At 44.8% G+C, this 21,090-nt stretch overlaps 1 protein-coding gene across 1 annotated transcript; it reads right to left on the reverse strand.

The window, feature by feature from the left end:
• Positions 1–1,554: 1,554 nt before the first annotated feature.
• Positions 1,555–20,500, reverse strand: TMEM272 (transmembrane protein 272). Its single transcript, XM_065626679.1, has 4 exons — positions 20,443–20,500; positions 13,269–13,328; positions 6,520–6,602; positions 1,555–1,917 (listed from the first exon to the last, which is right to left on the reverse strand). Exons 1-4 carry the CDS (start codon positions 20,498–20,500, stop codon positions 1,555–1,557), a joined length of 564 nt encoding a protein of 187 aa, XP_065482751.1.
• Positions 20,501–21,090: the final 590 nt, after the last annotated feature.

The following is a 21,090-nucleotide window of genomic DNA, read 5'->3' on the forward strand; positions in this document are numbered from 1 at the left end:
GAACAGCCCCTGACATAAATGTTCATGGCTGAAAACAGGTGGTTCCCACAGATGTTACAGTGTGTCCAGCCTGAGTCCCAGGAAGAATGGCTGAGCAGAGCCTGTTCAGCTGTGGCATATTGTGGAGGTTCTTTTACAGATCTCACCCTTGCACAGGCATCACATAATTAGTTTAGATTTCTCTAAACATAGGTTGCAGCTGTGTGGGTTTTAACACAAAAAATACCCAAAACACACATCCTCTTCCTGTGCATGAGGCCACCCTCATGCTTGTATAGAGAGGACCCCCTCCATTTTGAACATATTAACAGAAGTGCATAAAAGCAAAAGCAGAAAGAGCACTTTTACACTGCGTTCATTAACACATAAAATAACAATCTGCCAGAACTAGTTGTGGGCTTGTTCCAGTACATGTCACAATACAGTTGTCTCTGTGCATGCTGTTGCTTTTAAAGCTGACACTGCTGTTGACTTAAAAGCTGTTTTCTTTACATCTGTCCATTAAGTATAGATTTCCATATATACAGCACCAAGGTGAACAAATCAAAGGTACACTCACACTACAACCCGAGAACTGCTGTAGTGAACACGTCTGCGTGAAATTCTCACATCCCTGCCTGTGTCTTATTATCATGTTTTATGTTTAAAATACCAACATAACACCATCAATTTTTCTGTGAACTTGGTCACAATGGTTTGACAACCATCTTTGTGTTGGTGTGGTACTGACTAATTACTGCTATACAAAAAGGGGAGAAGGGGAGGCTGGGGAATGCCGAGCCCTGGTTAAAGCACTGATCTGATACTCAAGCAGCTCAGTTCCTTGTTCTGCCAAAGACTTGCAAAGCGGCCTTGGCTGAGTTGGGATGTATTTGGTATATATGGATATATCCAGACTATCTGTTTTAGCACCAAAGTTGGATATATATGCTTTCTAATCCAAGTTGAGAAGATGCCTGGAGGCCATATTCAGGCTGCCTTTTATACATGCTGGTATTGCTATCGTGGCTCCTTTACTGACTGGTCCAACAGTGGCCTGGATAGCTCTCAAGTGAGCATCTATGTTACTGTCAAAGTCCATGCGCCATGCAGGGTGGTCTGAATACAGCCCTTTGTCTCAGACCCCAATCTGTAATGCAGGGACAGTGACATACCTCAGCAAAGCTACAGAGATGTTCAGATTCCAGGGAAGAGAACAACATGGCTGCTTTTATAGGCAAAGATGTACTATGCTGAAATGACATGAGGGGTCCTGGTTTTAGAGGAGGTTGCCATCTGCAAGAGCTTTCTCCAGATAGAATATCCAAGAGTTAAAACAGGGATGTAGAAGTTAGCAAGAGTGCACCCTGGCATCTGTAGCAGGAATTTCACACTGCCTATGCTGTATTCCAGCTTAGCTATTTCCAGATGGCACTATATTTTACAATTTCCTCTTGCAGTTGACTGCTATCATACATACATATAGTACAACAAAGATGTATACAAGGGTGAATTATTGCCTCTTCTTTGTTGTACACTCTTTCCCATACATCTGGGTCTTTATTTATGTGGCAATTAGTCTTCCTCAGAAGAGTATCTTTGCCTGGAAAAGCAATATATGCAGCAGCTACAAAAGATAAGGAGAAAGAGAACAGTATGGCTAATAATGAGAACACCAACAGCAAAAATGTACAGGGTTTTGTCACAGTAATCCTGAGGCTGATGGAAAGGCGGGATGAAATTTGGCAGGTACACAGAAAAAACCCAGTAGTTCCCAAGAATGAACCAGAGAAAGAGGAAAAGGCTGAGGGTTAGATGGATGTAGTACTTGTGAGCATTCTGCCTCCAGGGATATTCGTCGTCATCATCATCATCAATCACAACAGACTTGGAAAGCAGCTGCCGCATCCTGGTTGAGTCGTACAGCAGGAGAGTCACCTGGAGGCATTGGAAGAGAAAAGGGAATAAGTAAATTGGCTGCGGAAAGTCTGAACACCTTCTGACCACTGCCAGCCTTTGGGCCAAATTAAAATTGGGTGTGGGAAAATCATGTAAAGGACAGCTGAGGAGCCACAAATGAGGCAGGTCCTTCTGGCAAATAATGCATTTTTTCCCTACACTTTATTCACCAGTGAGGTTTAGGCCGAACATGGGAAAATATTTGCCAATGGCAAGGATGGAAAGGCATGAGAACAGACTGTGTAGGGAGATGGCAGCAGGTCCCATGCTGAAGACTTTTAAGAACAGATTAGAGTAACTACTAAATGACTTAAGTACAGTAGTTCCTGGCTTGTAGTGGGTGGACTTGTCTCTCCTAACACCATTTTCCATGGCTATATAGATGAATCAGTTTAAATAAAATTATGAAGGGTCTAGTCTTCAACCTAAACCCTGAATAAATTGCTTCAGATTCTTGGAATGATTGTCAAGTTTTCTTCAGTTAAGCGTCATTTTCTCAGATTGCTCCATTCCTGCCTTTAGTCAGAACCAGTAGAGAAATAAGTGGAAGACCATGACACCATGAGGTTAGGAAGGTCTGGTCTACAGGGAAATGCAGTAGGACTCATCAGCAACATTTAGAAAATTTCTAGTTTAGTCGTGGCAATAGGATGTAGGTAGGTAGGCTGCAGTGTAGAGAAACTTCCAAATTTCTGTCCTCTAAATGACTTCCTTAATTTTGGTAGATTTACAGGAGAGGTATGTACAGGGCCCAACAATGATTTGGACCAAACGTTGTAAAGCTTGTGTGTTAACTTGCTATACCTGCAGCATGTGGCTCAGTCCTCAAGGCAGTAGATGTTGTAACACAACCACCTAGCTGTCCTCCTTGTGGAAACCTCAGTCACTTTTAAGGTACTCAGCTTCTTGTGCAAGTCTCCCCACAGGGAGCTGTGTCCTTGGAAATGGGACTCTAAGAAACCAACTAAGGAGGAAGCTTCCTGGGCCAACCAGGAATGAAATTCAGAGGGAAAGGTAAATAATGTAGATGGCGAGTCTGTGGGGAGGGCCATACTGTCCAAAAAGGGGTTCTCAGCCGTGTTCTCTGTCCAAAAGTTATATTCTGTGCTCATGTTTCTGCTTGAAATGAGAGAGAAGAGCATCCCCCATTTTATACTCTTCCTTCTCCATTAGTCAGTGATTAATGGTGAGAACACTGGCTAAAGATAATCCATTTGTGTTTATGTTCTGCCTGGTTCAGATTTTAGTCCATGTGCCCCATTTTGTAGAAGCAAGGCTTAGCAAGAGGATCCAGGACATCCTGAGAAGAGGATTCTCTTGCTTTTCCCGGTAAAACTGTTCAATTATGTGTAAGTTATTAAATATTTTTTCACAAAACCAGCTGTTTTCCTAGCCCAGATGTTGGTACCAGTTTGTGAGAAACAGTGATTAAGGTGCCAGCACCAACACAGGCAAAAAAAATTGTGTTTCCACTGGATGTCTCACATCCATCTGAGCACTCAAATTGATAGGCTTGTCCAGTCCAGCAGAGTATCTTCTGTTTTTCAGGTGAACATTTCTTCTGGGCAGGCTCATGACACACAGAGGGGATAAACCTACCCGGCCAGTGGGTCTGGGGTTTCCACATGGGGACCCGTGGCTTGACCTGAAGCTCTGTGCAGCTCCTTAGCTTTGAGGTGAGCTCAGCACACAGGCAGCTGCCTGTACTCAGACTTTACCAAGCTCAGCAATGGGAGTGGGATTAAATGGCAGATGAGCATTGGTTCTGAGGAAGGTGGAGAAACCTACTTTTGGATTTATGGATCTCAGCTGCATCTAACCAGCTCATGGAAAGTGCATTTAATTATTATGGACATTGCCTTGCCAAGCTATGATTGAAGCAAATTCTGGCTGTTGCTCACATTCTTAATAACTGTTGAATATACATTTATGGAGCAGCATGATGTGAATTCAGCAGGCCTCTCTGGACACTGTAGAATGGTTCAGTTGCCTTGGTGAACATCAGTAAGTTTTATAAGGCCAGAGCTGCTAAAGAAACAGATGAGGAGCTTGCAGATCTGTACAGACCCGGGCCAGAATGACTTGCCATTAGATGATGTCCATCACAGGACAACATTCACTCAAACTTCATCTTATACCCATTCTCTGACCTTTTAACTCTCAGAAGTCAAGCAATTGTACTGCTTAGGCACCACTTCTATTGAAGTTGGTGCAGTCTGATGAACATAACTGGGGGCAGAGTTGAGACAGGTGGAATTCAGCTACAGATCAAGCTCTATGAGATGACACTATGAGTTAGGCCCACCAAATTCTGACAAATTGTATTGCCCGACTGCAAAATACACAGTCCTGCTCTCAGCTGAAGCCAAATTCAAGCCATTATTTGATGTCAGCGGGAATACTAACTGACCCACTTAGCATCTAATTTAGGGTGAGAAAAACTGACTTTAAACCATAAATAGCTAAGAAACAGCCAACATTTTTGATGAAGGCTTCAGTTCATTAGCATTAAAATGTCCTTTCAATTCTGCTCTAATCTTTTCTAAACTATTATTAAATGAACCTTTGATTACACAGATAAGTCCACTGGTGTGATCGAATGACTAAGCATTTCCCAGTAGAACTCATAGCATAGCAAATTCCTTGTAAAAACATGAAGCACTTTTTTTCTCCATCTACTTATTTACTGACCAAAGGTCCTTGGGGGGGATGATTCATATGCCAGTGATGTATTGCGGTTTTGGATACCACTGTGAAAGAGTGCAGGGGATGCAGAGATTTGCAGAGGAATATTCTTCCCCATTCTTTCAATCCTGGCAAAGAAAAGGGTCTAGAAACATTATCAAAGGGGAATGTAGCTAGTGCCTGTCTGCTCTGTCTGCAGGCTGCAATACGCAGTGCTGTCAAGTCAGAGATGAGCAGGTTCCCTTTCAAGGGATAGGCTGCCTGTACTGAAGCATTGGGCCAGAGCCCCTCAAGTCTACCCTGTCTTCTCTACTCTGCTCTGGTGAGACCCCACCTGGAGTCCTCCATCCAGCTCTGGAGTCCTCAGTACAGGAAAGACATGGGCCTGTTGGAGAGAGGCCAGAAGAGGGACATGAAAATGATCAGAGGGCTGGAACAGCTCTGCTGTGAGGACAGGCTGAGAGAGTTGGGGTTGTTGTTCCTGGCGAAGAGAAGGCTCCAGGAAGACCTTATTGTGGCCTTTCAGTACTTAAAAGCAGCCTATAAGAAAGATGGGGACAGACTTTTTAGCAGGCCTGTTGTGATAGGACAAGGGGTAATGGTTTCAAACTGAAAGAGGGGAGATTCAGGTTAGACACGAGGAAGAAATTTTTTACAGTGATGGTGGTTAAACACTGGCCCACGTTGCCCAGAATGGTGGTGGATGCCCCATCCTCGGAGACATTCCAGGCCAGGCTGGACGGGGCTCTGAGCAACCTGATCTAGTTGAAGATGTCCCTGCTCATTGCAGGGGGTTAGACTAGGTGACCTTTGAAGGTCCCTTCCAACTCAAACTGTACTGTGATGCTATGTTCTGCTGATGCCAGGCTCCTGGGAAGGCAGGCTGGGTGCCAGGCTGCTGCTGCCCCCGTTAGCTGTGCAGGACAGCCACTGCTACCAGCACAGGCTTCCCTGCCAGCTGCAGCAGTTGCTGTTCTTAGCCCTTCATGCCCCAGTGGTGTCTTTCCAAAGCTTTTCCTTTAGCTCTACTGCTTTTCCTTCCTTTGGCAGGAACATTGTTGGGACAGCAAAAAACAGTTTTGCTTAATCCTGCTGAAAAGCCTTGAACTAGCTCTGCAGTCTGTTGTGACAAGCCTCTCCATGCCCACTAGCTGCCAGGTAACACAGTCTGCAAAGGGACTGTCAGAACAGGGCAATCCTATACCCTAGAGTCAACAAAGAGTCAGTCATAGCTTTATAGTGACCAGGGCGTAACACAGCTATGGGGGTGTGTCTGCTTGTCAAGCAGCAAAGGTATAAGTGAGCACAGTCCACTAGAAGACAGGTAGCTGTGTTTAGAAAATACTGTGCCTAGATTAATAAGCCCTGCTGTGAGGCGAGGATGTATTTACTCTGGAAGGAAGGCACACTGCTACATAGTCATTGCTTCTGGCCAGGCCAGAGTGGGAGTAAATTGAACTTGTGAAGGGCTATGTACACCTGTAATTTTTTAGTATTCCCAAAACTAGGAGAGTAACTTCACTTTTTGTCCAGGCCATGTGCCTGAAAATGAAGGAGAAAGGTCTGACAGGCTTGGAGAACAGCTTGGGAAAATAGGAGCCCATTTACCGTAGGCATCCATGTTATGTAGTCATTTCCCTCAGTAGGGATGGTAGCACAGATGCTGTGATGTAGGAGAAAGTCACACCACAACGTGTGGGACAATGCTGAATGCTGAACTCATTAGTATCTCACTTGACTGACATGTGCTTTAGGTGCTGGAACAAGCACAGTTCAATCAAGATAGCTCTCTTCAGTACTGCACGCACATAGATGTCTGGAGCCATCATTATGTCTTAACTAGCGAGTCAAAATCTAGTCACACAAAATACTTTTCACACATAGAAAGCACATTACCTTTAAGCTGCCAATCACGCCACCCACCAACAGATATAATGGAATTAGTGGCTGAACTGGGCAATCTTCCAAAAACTTCATTCCTAAACAGCAAAAATTAAATGTTTGTTATCTCAAGTGATCAAAGAGCGCAACAAGCTGTACAGTGAAAGCTCAAGATGCTGTAGCGTGAAGTGTAGTGCTTAGACCCAAGACTTGTACCCAGCATCTACTGAAATGGGGGCTGAATTAAAGGGGGTTTGCATCTCCCACTACAGGAGTGGGGTCCATGAAGAAGCAAAAGCCAGGAGAAGGGAGAGAGCAAAGGTAACAGCAGCATTATTGTTGCTCTGACATTACGGATCTGAGCCACATACACAGGTCATTAGCTTCATCCACTGCATCTTTGTTAAATGAAAGATTGACTGAGCTGGACAGGACATTTTCATCAGCAACAGAAAATTCATTGAATTTGTGAAAAGAAGGAATTCTGATAAGCTTCTCTCAGGCCTTTTCTGCTCATTGGCATCTGTGAGCGTGGCGTGTTCCTGAGTCAGATGCCTCAAAGCTTTGGGAGCCAGTGCCCGTGGGAGCGTCTGGAACCAGTTTATCTTCCCAAGCAGCTGAATCGGACCCGCAGAATCTCAAATTTCCAGGCTGTTTGGGTTGCTGGAGGCTAAAAGCATTGGTTGTTATGGAGCCAGGGATCCTGGCAACCCTCAAATCTGCTGTTAGAAAGAGAAAGCTCAGTAAGTTTTAGGGAAGGGAGTGTATGGCAGTATAAGGATGTTGCTGGCAGTAGGCACCAAAGCTTGTGATACAGGTCTGTGGCAGTGAGACTCATCTGTCCAAATATAGATGTCTGCAATGCAGGCATCCATAGCTGAACTAGTTTCCTAGACTCTTTATAGTCAATAGGGAGGAATAGACACTTGTAAAGTTCAATTCCTCTCATCCTAAGATAGGCATTTAAAATAGGTCAGATGAGTCGGGCCCTGAAAGTGCTTCTTCCTCTCTGTAGCTATACAAGGAATCCAGACAGCCAGCTGAAGATATCTAAAGTTAGCAGAGATTAATCCACTGCCCAAGTCTCCTACCCAATGGTGTCTTTAGTCAATTTTAAACTGCTCATTATACTATAATTTTATTGTTATTGATCCCATGTTTAAGGATATGTGCTGATCAGTTGCAGAGCCCAGAGAGGTTTTTCTGTTTTCTTCTTGGTGTATAAGTCATTTTCAAGGAGAAATTTTGACTTTTCTCTGAACAATTGGGGTTATCCAGAGGCAGGATACTGAAAGCAATGTGCTGGTCTTAGTGCTAAACTTCTCTCAGGTGGAACATCTTGCCTCCGTGTTCAGAACTACACTCAACAGGGGCTTGGGATCAGGAAGGATGTACCAGTGGGGTAGTTTTGTCTTCCTCTGTAGCTGTAATCCTCTTCATCTTGTCAATGTACCCACCAAATCCACTGCTACTGCTGGTCCAGAACATCGCTGATGTCCAGAATCTCTCCTACAATCTTAGCGTGGCATAATACAGGTGTTTTGGATTGTGGTTGCTTGCTATAGATCTTATGTTAGTCATAGGATGCTGGGCAATGTTTTGTAATCTGCTGTGTGTAAGGGCTGTGGAGTCCAGTGGACTCTTCTACACTAAGTATTTATTGCCAGCCTTCTTGTAATTGAAAACGGCTGGACATGGATGGATTTGGACTCTCTCCCTTTTTGTCCCCTGTTGCAAGCCTGTTGGTTTTTGTCCATTTTGCCACTATGTAACACCAAGACCTGCTCAGACTCCCAGCTTTACAGGGGTCAGCAGCAGGGAAATCATCATGAATTATATAATTTTCAGAAAGCAGCTGCCAGGGTTTCCGGAGCCCTTGGCCTTGTAACAGTCTGCCACAAAAGCAGCTGGCCAGGGATCTCAGGGAATTTATTTCAGTTTAGGAACCTAGGCAATTGCTATTTCCAGTGTGTTACTGAGATTTTTGTTTGAGGGGAAAAAAAAATAAAAATCAAGAACACATGCAAATTTTTTTCTTTTTTTTTTTTTTAATGGAGCTATGATTCTGTTTCCCAAACAAATCTATTATGGAGTCCTTTCATATCTATAACATGACAGGAGTCAGTCTTGGGAAAGATTTGAATGACAGGCAGTGGTACTCTATAGGTTTTGGGACAATATTGCAGGCAGATATGACAGCAAAAGAGGAGGTAAAAAGGGGCAACACTGTAGTAACTTTAAAAATACAGCACTATGGGTGAATAGGAAATACGGACCTCCTGTTGACAGATGGGTACTGATATTTGTTACAGTAAAATCTAGGAACACACATTACAGGCCAATCACTTCACAGACAGCACATGCCTGATTTATTTGGGAACATGAAAACTGGTAGGAGAACATCAGTGCTAGCCCTTCTCTCCCATGAGCACCAGATATGTTTTCCTTTGATTGTTAATGATGGGATACATGGACCATGAGAGATCAAAGCTCTGCTTCTAGGCCAATGCTCCCTGCAAGCCAGAGCGATCTGCAATTTAGAGTGAAGAGCAATTGAACCTGACCACTACACAGGCGAGCACATGAGTCCAAATGAATAAACCAGCAACCTTTGCAAGATCACCCTTTCTTCATGAAAAGGGTTGTCAAGCACTGGAACAGGCTGCCCAGGGAAGTGGTGGAGTCACCATCCCTGGAGGTGTTTAAAAGGCGTTTAGACGGGGTTCTTAGAGACATGGTTTAGTGCTAGAGTTAGGTTGTGGTTGAACTTGATGAACCTGAGGGTCTCTTCGAACTGAAATGATTCTATGATAATCAGACACAGCAGGATATCCAACAGCTTTTTGTCCAAGGGAAAAAACGAGAGAGGAGGCTTGGGGAAGCAGAGGTGCTTGCACATTTTACCTCTTGGCTACCATGGAACAACACTGCAGTGGGATCCAGGACACAAAGTCCAGACAAGTGGAAAGAGCAACCAAGGTATGACCTTCTCTAAGGACACCAGTTTGGGCAGTGTTGCGGGGTGACCCACAATGGATCACTACTAACCAAGTGTCTTCATGACTCACAATTATCCATGAGATGAGGGGTCAGGATGAATGAAAGAAAATACAGCATTTCCTTCGTTTTAGCTGCTTGGGTCTTCTCAGGCAGCTGAAAATGGCTGAAGTGCATCCCGTAGTAAAGGAGGGCTGCTGTATAGCAAGGCTACTCTGGCATCTGGTGCCTGCTCCTCACTTCTCTTGTAACAGGAGGCAGAGGACACAAAGTGCCAGAACATTTTCTGCTGTTCCTAGTGGATGACTGCAGCTGCCATCACTTAGCGTAGGGCTCAGTTGGGCCCTGGACAGTGGGCTTTGCGCTAGGATCGAGGTGCTGTCGAGGAGTTATCACAAAGTAATTCCTTCTGACTACCATTTTATCAGAAAGCATATAGCAAGTCAGAGGTAACTCACAGAGACAGTGAGTGGCTGAGGGACTGAAATGCAAGGAAAGATTATATTAACAACAACCGTTAAAGAACAAGACTGGCTCCTGTGTAAAGGTGCAGAATACGAGAATAGACTTCAGGCAGTTATTTGGAGAGTTGAGAAGTTATTTGATGTAGATATGAGCATGAGGAGTAGTACTGGGTTAAATTTGAACAGGGGAAAATTTAGACTGCCTGAAGAGAAAATGATGTCATCAGCTTTCAAATGTGATTTAGCTACCCCTGGGGAACGCTGTGTATAAAGGTAGTCTGGACAACTTGCAAGAATGTGTTTTTGGAAGTAATCTTTCACTGTTCTGGAAACGAAAAAATATTCTCAAAAAAATGTATGAGGTCCTTCCATAGATCTCTTTACTTTTGGAATGTTTAGCAGGGGAAAAAAAAATAAAAATAAAAACAAATTTATCTCTACCAGTAAAAGTTAGAAAGCTGCTAAACAATCTGTGGCTTAAATGATGTCACAAGTCTGGAGCCTGGAAAATTTGTTGAGTCCTCTTCATGTATCTTATACTCTGATTTACAGTACTACCAAATTTTAAAAGTGTATAATGTTAGCGTGTAATTATTACTGGGGCTACCAGTTACTCATCTCTGAGTTTTAACAAATATTGTAATTTATTTGTTTACATTTGAAAGTATCTCACAGTTTTCCTCTGCAGAAAGCAAGAGCTAAAATGACTGGAGGCACATCGGCGAGTTATTCTCCGGGATCGTGGTAACATAACATTATCAGAAAATCAGAGGCTTTTGCTTGGAAGATAAATATCTGTATTTTCCTTGACATTTCATTTTCCTAAAAATGTTTTTGCAGATGTGTAGCTTCAGGAAACCAATATCCTCTGACAATGCTATATTACATTGACATTATCTCTTAATTTCAGTAAGTTGAAAAAAAGGGCTCTTTATCTGATGCAGGAGATACCCAGAGCTCCAAGCTAATATCTTACCATGCACTTTCCACTTCTCACTGATCTTAAAGATATTATGAAATATTCCTAGGAAATTATATTTCTCAGTAGTCAGATTCCAGCCCTGGATTCATTTCCAGAAGGCCGGCTGTCAATATGCGTTCAAGCTGTACCAGACTTCGAATTATGCCTTCCCACCCCTGTTCCACAGCTCAGGCTTAGTCAGCCTGGGGAAAAGCTAGAGCTGAAATCCTCTTATGGGATCAATAGCAATTTTAAGTGACGGATAAGCATAAGAGCCTAAGTGTTGAGATGTAACAGTTCAGTCCATCTCCCTGCTTCCTAATTGCTCCTTAATCCCTCATTTGAAATCCCTAATTCCTAATTAGGATGTCCTAATCAGAATCCTACCACAGTCACCACTGGTACTTGGAAGGCCCCAGATGAAGGAAGCAGCACCAACCTTTAGCTGAACACTCTTTTTGTGGTTTTGGCCAATTATAGACGCCAACAGGCTGGATGTCCCCACTCCTTTAGAAGCCATCTCATCTCAATGCAGACACCTAAACAAGGGTGTGGGACTTTCACTGCCAGAAATGCCCATTTCTCTAAACTACCTGCAAGGGCAACGCGTGACACTTAGCTTGGTTACAGATGTGTACAGTCCAAATCTAGGTGAGCTGCATCTTGCCCACAGCATCTACATGTAGAGTTCCTTTGCATCATCTTTCATGAAGGATGGGGCAGAAGGTGAACAACTTCTGAAGGACGCACATCTGGAATGATTGTAAGGCCTCTTAAGGACAAGACTTAAAATTCAAAGTGATCTGGATACACTGAAAAAAGACACCCAAAATCTATGAGATGACAGGCAATAAAGTTGAACACTGTGTATAGGAGAGAAATATACAATGTAAATAAAAAATCAGATTTGGGGTTTTTTTTTTGAGGGGAAAGAAAAAAAAAAAGTAGTTACATTGGCCAGAGGCCAATGGAGGAGGCAAAATGCAAAAGAAAAAGCTACAGAAACAGTGACACATGAGGTCAGATTGAAAGAAGTAGGTTTTTGAGATCTCTGGGAAAAAAAAAAGAAGATGGAATCGAGTTACAATAGCAGCCTTCGAACAGTTCAAAGGTTCTCCTGAGTAGGATGGTGACCAATCTGTCTTTGTGACCATGGCGTGTAGGAGAGGCTGTAATCTGTTTAATTTGCCACAGGGAAGATTTAGGTTGGATATGGGGAAAAAATATTTTCTCTGTGAGAGCAATAAAATGCTGAAATAGGCTCCTCGGGAAGCGGTGGAATTTCCTTGAGCAAGGGCAAGTCAGACATCTGTCAGAGATGCCATGAGCATGTGAGCCTGTCTGCAAGTAGAGGTGGACCGGTGTCTCTACCAATATTTCTCACATGGTGCTTGCAACCCCTGTGGAGGATGTGAAAGGCCCAAAGGGAGCAATGAAGTGTTAGAAGATGCTTGGGTTTTTTTAAAACAACAACAACAACAAAAATCTATGTTAATGGAAAGGAAAAAGGTGATGCTTAATAAAGAAGAGAGCCTTATGGAGTTAAAAAAAGTATAAAATTCTGCAGCTCAAAGGATTTTCCTTTGCTTTCTTAAATATTTGATCTTGAAATGCTACTCGCAAATCCAGCCTTTGGGGGGTATTATAGAGACAGATCAGCCAAAAAACAGGTCTCACTTTCAAAAAGCTGGAGAAATAGCAGCCTAGATCATCTCTTCTTCCCTTCAAGTCCTAGACTTCTAAAATTTTTGCAGTGCAGTTAATACAGAGGGATCCTGATTAATGAAATCGTCTCATGTGTCAGATTCTGAGCTTCTTCCCACAGACAGAGCCAAAACACTCACAGCCCTTTGCCAGGTGCTGGTAGCCTAAGCAGCAATTGAGCTGAAATAAATACATCAGTAAAAAAGTGAGTTAAAATAGGTCTGAGGCTCAGAACAAGCTCACAGCTTCATGGTAGAAAGAAATAATGGGAAGTGCACCCAAAATAAGCAATGCACAGCTAGAAATTTCAGGATTATAGTTAAATTTAAAGAAACCCAAACCCTGTGAGCTACAAAAATGTATTGGTAAAGTCTCCAAGTTCCCTGACTCCTCCCATGTTGAGGTGAGACATGCCAGAAAGGTATTTAAGACAAACAGGGTCAGAATTGAAGCACTGCTTCCTCCCTACCATGCGGTGTGGGCTGGGATTCTGTCTGAAGCTAAAATACCAACATACATGTTTAACATGTACATGTTTAACTTTACGTTTTCCAACTCTTTTCTCCCACCAGATGTGTTAAACTGCCACACAGTGCCGGGAAGCTCCTATTTTAAAATTGCTTTAGTAATCAGCTTACCTGTAAAAGTCATGGACAGTGGTAAGGCAAGGAAAGTGAGGAGCCCAAATATAAAGCATGCTGTGAAAGAGAAAAGAAAGACAGTGTTACTGGGGCTGGTTGAAGTTCATTAAAAACCAGAAGTTCCCTCCAATGCTTTGCAAATGCTCTTTTTCCATAAAGTTGTGCATCAAGAAATGCAGTGCACTCAGTGGGATGGGAATATTGCGTTTGTGGTGCAGCATTTGAGATGATGAGACCAACAAGTGGTTTATCATTCTCCCAGAGCTCAGGCCTCCATTTTTTAACTCATACATTGTTAGTCCTTGTATCAGTGGAAGAGCAGCAAGAGACACAAACTGCTTTATTTTTGCTACAACATCTGTCTTATTGCAAGGGCAAGGACTCAGCCACAGCATCAGCTTCAGAGAGGCCGCCAGGTGACTGCGCAGTAACAAGTAACTTTGCATAAGCTAATCCTTGGCAACTGATGAGCCGTATCTGTTTGCTAAGCAAATAGCAGCTTTAATGCCATTCCACTCGGTTTTCACTGATAGCTAAATAAACTGTCTTTATTGCAGATGTGAATAATTTCTGGCTAGTCTAACTCCCCAACCCAGCTCAGCTCATGAACACAAATGCAGCAGCCCCGCTGCAAGGAGTGGGATCAGCTTAAGCTGGATGGAAGGATGCTCTTGGGGATGCACACGGGCTCTTCCCACAGGTGGGCGGATCTGAGGTACTTAGTTACTCCCCAGAGAGCCACAGGTGTATCTGAGCCCTGATATTTTCCCAGCACAGCCTGGTGCTGCAGGGGATGAACGCTTACCTTGGCAGAAAGTGAGAAACAACAGTGTCAAGAACAGTGTGAGCAGCCTGTCTTATGAGAGCTGTCACCTGTGTGCCTAATCATGAACACTTGGCAATATTAAAGTGAAATGCTGCCCTGCAAAATGAGAGTAAAGCATAATGAGGACATTCTGTGGTGAGCATCCCTGCAGAGCACTCCTGCAAATGGCTCAATCTGCAAGTTGATGCATTAAGGAGCCAAAAGGGTGGTAAGTGGAGGTGGGCACAGCTTGCAAAGGGGCTGAAAAGGGCATGGATAAGAAAAGGAGTAGGATGTCGCTTTGGAGGCTTATGAAAAAAATCTTGGAGCAAGCATTTGGGGTCGGTTTGCAGCCTGTGAGGGGTGGGTGGCATCCTCCTCACCACGTGGGACTGGGGACGCTGCCAGCACCCTGCGTACAGTGCCACTCTGGAACACTCTGCAGCACTGCCAAAGCATCACCCTCAGGGTAAGGAGACATCGCTGCCTCCATTTTACAGGAGAAACTGAGACAGAGGACACAGGAGAAGCATAAAAATTCAGGGCAGATCCACTAGGCTTTCTGACTCGCAGACACTTTTCATGGGAACACACCATCCCCCACACGTTGCTCGTGTTTTCTCAGCAGAGAACGAGGATCTGACACTTCAGCGCTTGAGAGACATCTTTCTTTCTCAGAAATAGCATGTTTGTTATCTCTATGAATTGGTAGAGACTGAAGATATTTTGAGCTGAAGAAAGCTCTTGTGTTCCTTTATGCCATCCCCTCCTCCTCTCCCTGTTGGCCTGTCTCTCTCACACACACACATTTTTGCTCAGGCTCTCCTGTCTCTTGAATGCTGCACAGTACAGAAATTCTTCCTCTGCTTGAATAGTGTCCTACACTTGACTAAGCTCTTTCAAATGCTGACAGCCTCTCATTAGAACAACTCAGCCTGGAGCCTCCCATTTCACCACATGTCACATTTCATACTAAGTCCTCTTGATGTTACATTATCTAGACTATCATTTTCATACTCGGAAGCAATGGTATTGTAGCTGAGTTGGGCTCCCAACACACCCATGAGCATCACCTGCAAATAGTGCCCACAGCCTGGGCAACTCATTTATCTCGTATCCCAATTAGTGCAGTTCAGGTCTACAGCAGTTACATGGACTGCCTGGTGTTGCCAGAAGTCCTGTCATCGTGGCTCTTGGAGCAGCATCACCTCTCTGCCTGTGCTTTCAGAGCCACCTCCTTTTTCTGCCCCTGCTGCACAGGCAAGTACTCGGCAGCCTGGTAGGAGGAGGCATCATGTCATTTCTTTATCATGCGGCACATGGTCTGTCTGACCCTGGGGAGGGACACTGTGGTAAGCTCTGTAAAAGGCTCAGGGGGGAGCCATGAACACGTGAGGCTGTGTATCTGGCAGATAGGTGTCTGTGTTTGCTTGTGTCTAGCCTCTACCCAACGGCTTGGTTTTGGAGAGGAGAAATGGGAGGTAGGGACCACTCACAGCTCGAGAGAAAAAGATTATGGTTCATTAATTCCCCTCCCAAAGCAGTCGCTGGGAATGTATTTACTCATTATCTCCCCATTCAGCTACAGCCTCTTAGGTCTCGAATTGGAGGGGCAGATGCACAGTCTGGGAAGGCTTCCAGGTCCATGTTTAACAAAGTGAGACTCTCAACAATTGACTACACAACTGGCAGAGCTCTGCAGCCGCTCTCAATGCCACTAGCAGCACTAAAGACTCTTTTCCCCGAAACGTGTGGGGATTTCACAGAAATGCTGCTCTGTGGACACACACAACCTCTTCCTGGATTTGTCTGGGTTGTGCTGCCCCATTCTGGTCCGAAGACAAATTACTCAAGAAAATGGTATTTGCCGCGGGGTAGCACTGCTCTGCAGAGAGTCTGCTGCTGTCTGTGCAGTTTCACATGTGGGGCTTGTGATATTTTTAAGTCAGTGATATCACCTCATAGGCTGGTCAGAAAAGCCCCTGGACCCATTCCTAGAAAAAGCAGCAAGAAAGGGTTGATAGTCTCTAAAAATACAACAGGCCATGTCTCAGGACATTGCTCAGCAAAGCTGATGTCAGGGCAACCAGGCAGGAGAGCCCCCTGCTCTGTACCGCTGGGGCAGTGCGTGGTGGGGCACTGGTGAAGCCCTGCTTTGGGAGGCATGAGTCCTAACGTGCTGGGAAATAGGTGAAGAGAAAAGCTCGTGTCTGGGATCACAACAGAGGAAGAGGAGAGTGGCTGTATATCTTTCACATTCCTTGAAATCCGTGGGCACAAAAATCAGATCGGGGTGCAGATTTTGTGTCTCCTGCCCAGCAGGACAGTCAGCTGATGTAAATCTGCTGTTTAGCTGAGTTACTCCTGCCATGGTCTCCCCACAGAAGTAAACAAACTTGAAATCACCATTTATATTATGGCTGTACGCCGTGGTCTCTCTCCTACCGTTCGTCTGAGCCATTACATCTCCCACAGCCATGCCCCCACACTGCAGCGATCCTGCGCTCCCTCTGCTGCTCCCTCGGTCTCTGTCCCCAGCTCTGTGCCTGGCCTCAGGGCACACAGCAGGCGAGTTGTCCTCTGGCATGTGGGACAGACCTGGAGGCAGTATTGGATGTGATACCAATTCACCTGTGAACCCCTCAGACTTTATTTTGCTGCCATGATTTTTACCAGCACTTGGAGGTTTCAGATCAGTTCAGGCTGTCCCTGTTTACTTTGAAGATAGAGAAAAGTTTCTTTCTCTTTGGGTGAGTCCTCTTGGGATTTCCAGAAGTGATTTATGAGTATAAATCTCAACCTACCCACTCTTCTTAGGTAGTCTGCTAATACGGCTGTAGTGCAACATACTCAGTAGAGTGTGTGACAAGCTCTCTGATAATAAATGCAGCAATAAATGAAGTGTTGTATACATTACCGTCACTCCTAAATGCTGTTTGTTCTATAGCTTGTCAAGTTCCTGATAAAAAAGATTTTTTTTTTTTTTTAAATGAGATGCTACCAGCTTCCAAACAGATTCTGCAGTTGCCCCAGGATTTATCTGCACAGACAAGCCTGAGAAGCAAAAGTGTGGGTGTAAACTCACGGTACTCCCTGTGGCTGCCCTGTGGGAGCACTGCTCTGAGGGGGCTGACTCTCAGCAGTGTGGATGTGAGCAAATTTGGGTCAGTTGGCCCTGCCCCGGGACTGATCATGCCCTGAGGCAGATGCAGGTGGTAGTGCACTACCTTGGCAAGCAGTGTCGGGGTGTGCCGTACAGCAGCGTGGACACTGGCAGTGCAACAAGCTGGGGTGCAGAAGGGTAGTGGATATTTTCAACCATGTTTTGTTTCCTCACAGTACCTGCAGGCATTCCCTGCAGTATCAACAGGGACTTGGTGAGAAGTAAGTATGCAGTGTGTGTGGGTGCTGTAGGGGCAGAGCAAGTCTCAGTGGATCTCTCTGGGGAACCAGCTCCAGCAAGCTCATGTGTTTTACAGACCAGCGACGAGTCCGCCCATGGCTTTAGTAGCTGTGGATACTGCATGTCTTTCTGGGCTTTTGAGTGAGAGGAAGATGTCACCACATCATATGGGATATGCAAAAAAGTCATGAATGAACTAACGTTGAAGGAAAAGAATGAAATCTGTTCAGCTTGGCCAGCCAACAGCCAAGTGAGAGAAAATAACAACAAGGTTTGGGCACTCAAAAAAGGATCTGTGAGTGATCCAAAGAGCTATGAAGGTAAAGACATGCAGTGAACTTGAGCAGAAACAAAGATTGCTCTGCCCGTGAGGCTAAGTGCCGTAGCAAGGAGATATATTGATGGAATAGTCTCTTGGAATGAATGGCAGGAATTCCAGCCCTGGGGTGATTCAGTTCCTTGATCAGTCTAGATACTCAACAGCTGGGGGGCTCAGTGTGAAGAACAGCCATTCCCACAGAGGTGTCCAGTCCCAGTGCAAAACCACCACAGGAGGCAAGGAAAGTGTGATTAAACTGACTTGCAGACCAAATCCAAGCTCAGGGCCACCAGCTGTTTGCTGCATGGCAAAGCTATGCCAGCATTGCAACATCTAAAATTTAAGTTCCAGGTTCCAGCACTGACATCAGCAATGCTGCTTTTATCAGATAAAGATTTATTCAGTGTAGAATAAGAAGATGGCTGTAATCTGAGTACCTTCAGGATGGGGAGGATGTAGATGTAGATGTAGATGCAGATGTAGATACAGATATAGATATAGAGGTAGGTAATTTGGGGGTTAGGCAATATTGCAGAGTGGCTTGTCTGAGTGTTATGACATGCCTCTAGCTACTGAACTACAATTATGCCATGGTCTAGATTCTGGATTTGGCCCCTTGTGATTAATTTCCAGACCTACTTCTTAAACAAGATTTGGGCATTACAGGAAGAGCCACCAGTTTGCTTTGCAGTAGACACAGGGTAGTGGATTAGCCTTTTGTTTTATTTTGGTCAGTTAGTTAAAGGTACAAATGTGGGGCTGTGCTGAAATGCTCTTTGAAAAATATACACAGGGTGATGAGAAAAAGTGAAATAAAGTGTCACTGCACTTCAGGAGGATTTGCATTTAAATGAACAGAAAATCAATTTTGGATGTACTAGCTGATCCATAGCTAAAGCTGAGCTGATTTTGAACTTAAATGTAATGAAAACCTAAAGATAATGTGTTTCCTGGAACAGTATTTCTGAGTTGACTTATTCATGGGTAACTTTGTGGATACCTGAGAGGGTGCTCCTGGTGTAGGAGACTACAGATGAGATCAGAACTAATCCTGTTCCTTCAAAAAAAAAAATCAGAAAGATCATTTATTTTCTCTGTTGTCATTAAAATCCCACTGGCAATTTAATACCAGCAAGGAACAGTGACGTTTTGCTTGTAACTGGTAGGAAGAAAAACCAGAGAAAATACTGCTTTTGCAGTATTTGCAGGCCCAGATCGCCCTTGTGTGTCCTTTCTGTGGGGTGTGAGGGAGTCCACGCCAGCCCAGTCCCGCTCTTGGGGGCCGGTTGGGGTGTAATGAGAGCGCCACATGCTCTGCACCCCTCGATGTTTGTCACTCCCCAGGCCTCCTGTCCCCTGGGCAAGGCTGAGCATGAACAAGTGGGCCAGAAAATGTCCTCTCCTTCCCTATCCGTGCCAGGTTCCTGCGGGTGGGCCTGGTTTGAGCCCAGGCCAGGGTTGTCTGTCCCCCTGGCTGGATTTTCTCTGAAGGGTTGTAAGGCAGCAAGGAGTTAAGGGGCTTAATCATTAATAAAAGTTCGTTCTGAACTTTGAGAGCCTTTGAAGTGAAGCCAAAAGCAGGAATATAAAAAACCCTAAGGCAACAGCCCTGGACTGGCAAATGCAGCAATTAGTGTGGGTGAAGTGTCAGTTATGGTGAGTGGTCAAAGCGTTTTCTTCTCATGTTTGAGTGGAATTATAAATTGCTACTGCCTAGAAATGAAAGCAAAAGGCACTTGCGACTCAGAGTGAAAAGGACATGCAGTCAGTAGGAGTAAGCTGCTTTACAAACCTTGGATTTTAACCTCCTGCCAACAACATTTCTTCCCTAGTCTTACAAAAACGCACCCCTGAAGTGTGTTGCTCCTGTGTGTTACTGTCCACGCAGCCTGCACAGTCCCCAGCCCAGGTCAGCTTTCTGCTGCGTTTCTCCTCGGAGAGCAAGAACCCACCTGCTCTCTCAGCCCTGGAGCCCTTGGCTCAGTACACCCCTCCTCATCCTCCACCCTGGGTTGGACAAAACAGTTGCTTTAAAGCCTGAGTGAGCCCAGGCTGTCATGCAAACACCTCCGTTCAGACCACTGATGCTTCCTACCCACAACATGTGGCTGCTTATGAGGGCTACCTGCACCTGCGGTGGCCAGCGTGCCATGGGCCGGGCAAGCGGAGGGAAGAAGACCCTGCCCCAAATGGCTCTGCGTGGAAGGGGAGCTATTCCTGACCATACTCTGTCACCAACCTCATGTCCCCATGTCAACTCGTGGGCTGGCAGCAGCTTTGCTTTGCAGGAATTGCAGGTTCCCAGGTTGGCTGTGCAGCTGTTTGCCAGGTGGTTTTTCCTGCAGGTGTTTCTGCCGGACTATGCGTCATGTGCAGCTTGAAACAGGAGACAAACACACTGTATTGCTCAGGCTGTCTGCTGCAGCCGCTGTTTAGGTACTTGGTTGTGTTAGTGTTTGAAATTTTACGGTTGTCTGCTATGATCCAGATACTGCAGCCCGCAGGTGCTGTCAGGATACAGTTACCCTTGTGTGCTCTATCAGTGCCCAAAATGGCCTAGGAAAGAATTCTTTACATACCTGGCTTAGCTGTGGGGCTGTACAAAAGTAAGTACAAAAGGCAATTACTAGCAGAAGTGACTTACCGTTGCTGGCAATTTTAGATATGCACCGGTGGCAGGCTTTCTCCAGGCCGGCTGTCATTGTGAAGCACCTTCTGAGGTCTCTGTAGGGATACAGAAGTGAATATGGTTAGGAAAAATGCCTTTAACTGACAGATGTCTTGGTTCAGAGTCACTCACACAATTCAGCAGGCTTTCACTATCCCCAAAAAAACCTACAGCATCCACAAATCCGGACAGCAGCTGTCGGTGTGGAATACCTGGAGTCAGGTATGTCGTCCAGCAGCTTTGGGCTTTCCTGATGGTGATTCCAAAGCTTTGGGGTCACAGGAAGGCTGGGGGAGAAGTATTAATCCTGTCTTCCTGGGAAAGGATCTATCTTGACTTTGATTGTGGTTGGGGCAGGACAAAGTGTATAAGAATAATACGAATATATATAATATACAATATAAGAAAACCTAGTGAAACTGGTAAAGGTCACTACACAAGCCTCTGCAAAAATTATTTAGTGAGCAAAAATGAATTAAAGAAAAGGGGAGGGCAGAGCATGAAAATAATTTTAAGATCGAGGTGGATTCTAAAGAGGAATACAGAATAAAAACTGCAGGGAGCCCAGAACAAGATGCCTTTGGTGAAAAAGCAGCTGGATTAGAAAGTAGCTCTTTGTAGAGA

This window comes from Caloenas nicobarica, chromosome 1 (genome assembly GCF_036013445.1).
Source record: "Caloenas nicobarica isolate bCalNic1 chromosome 1, bCalNic1.hap1, whole genome shotgun sequence".
NCBI classification, from domain to species: domain Eukaryota; kingdom Metazoa; phylum Chordata; class Aves; order Columbiformes; family Columbidae; genus Caloenas; species Caloenas nicobarica.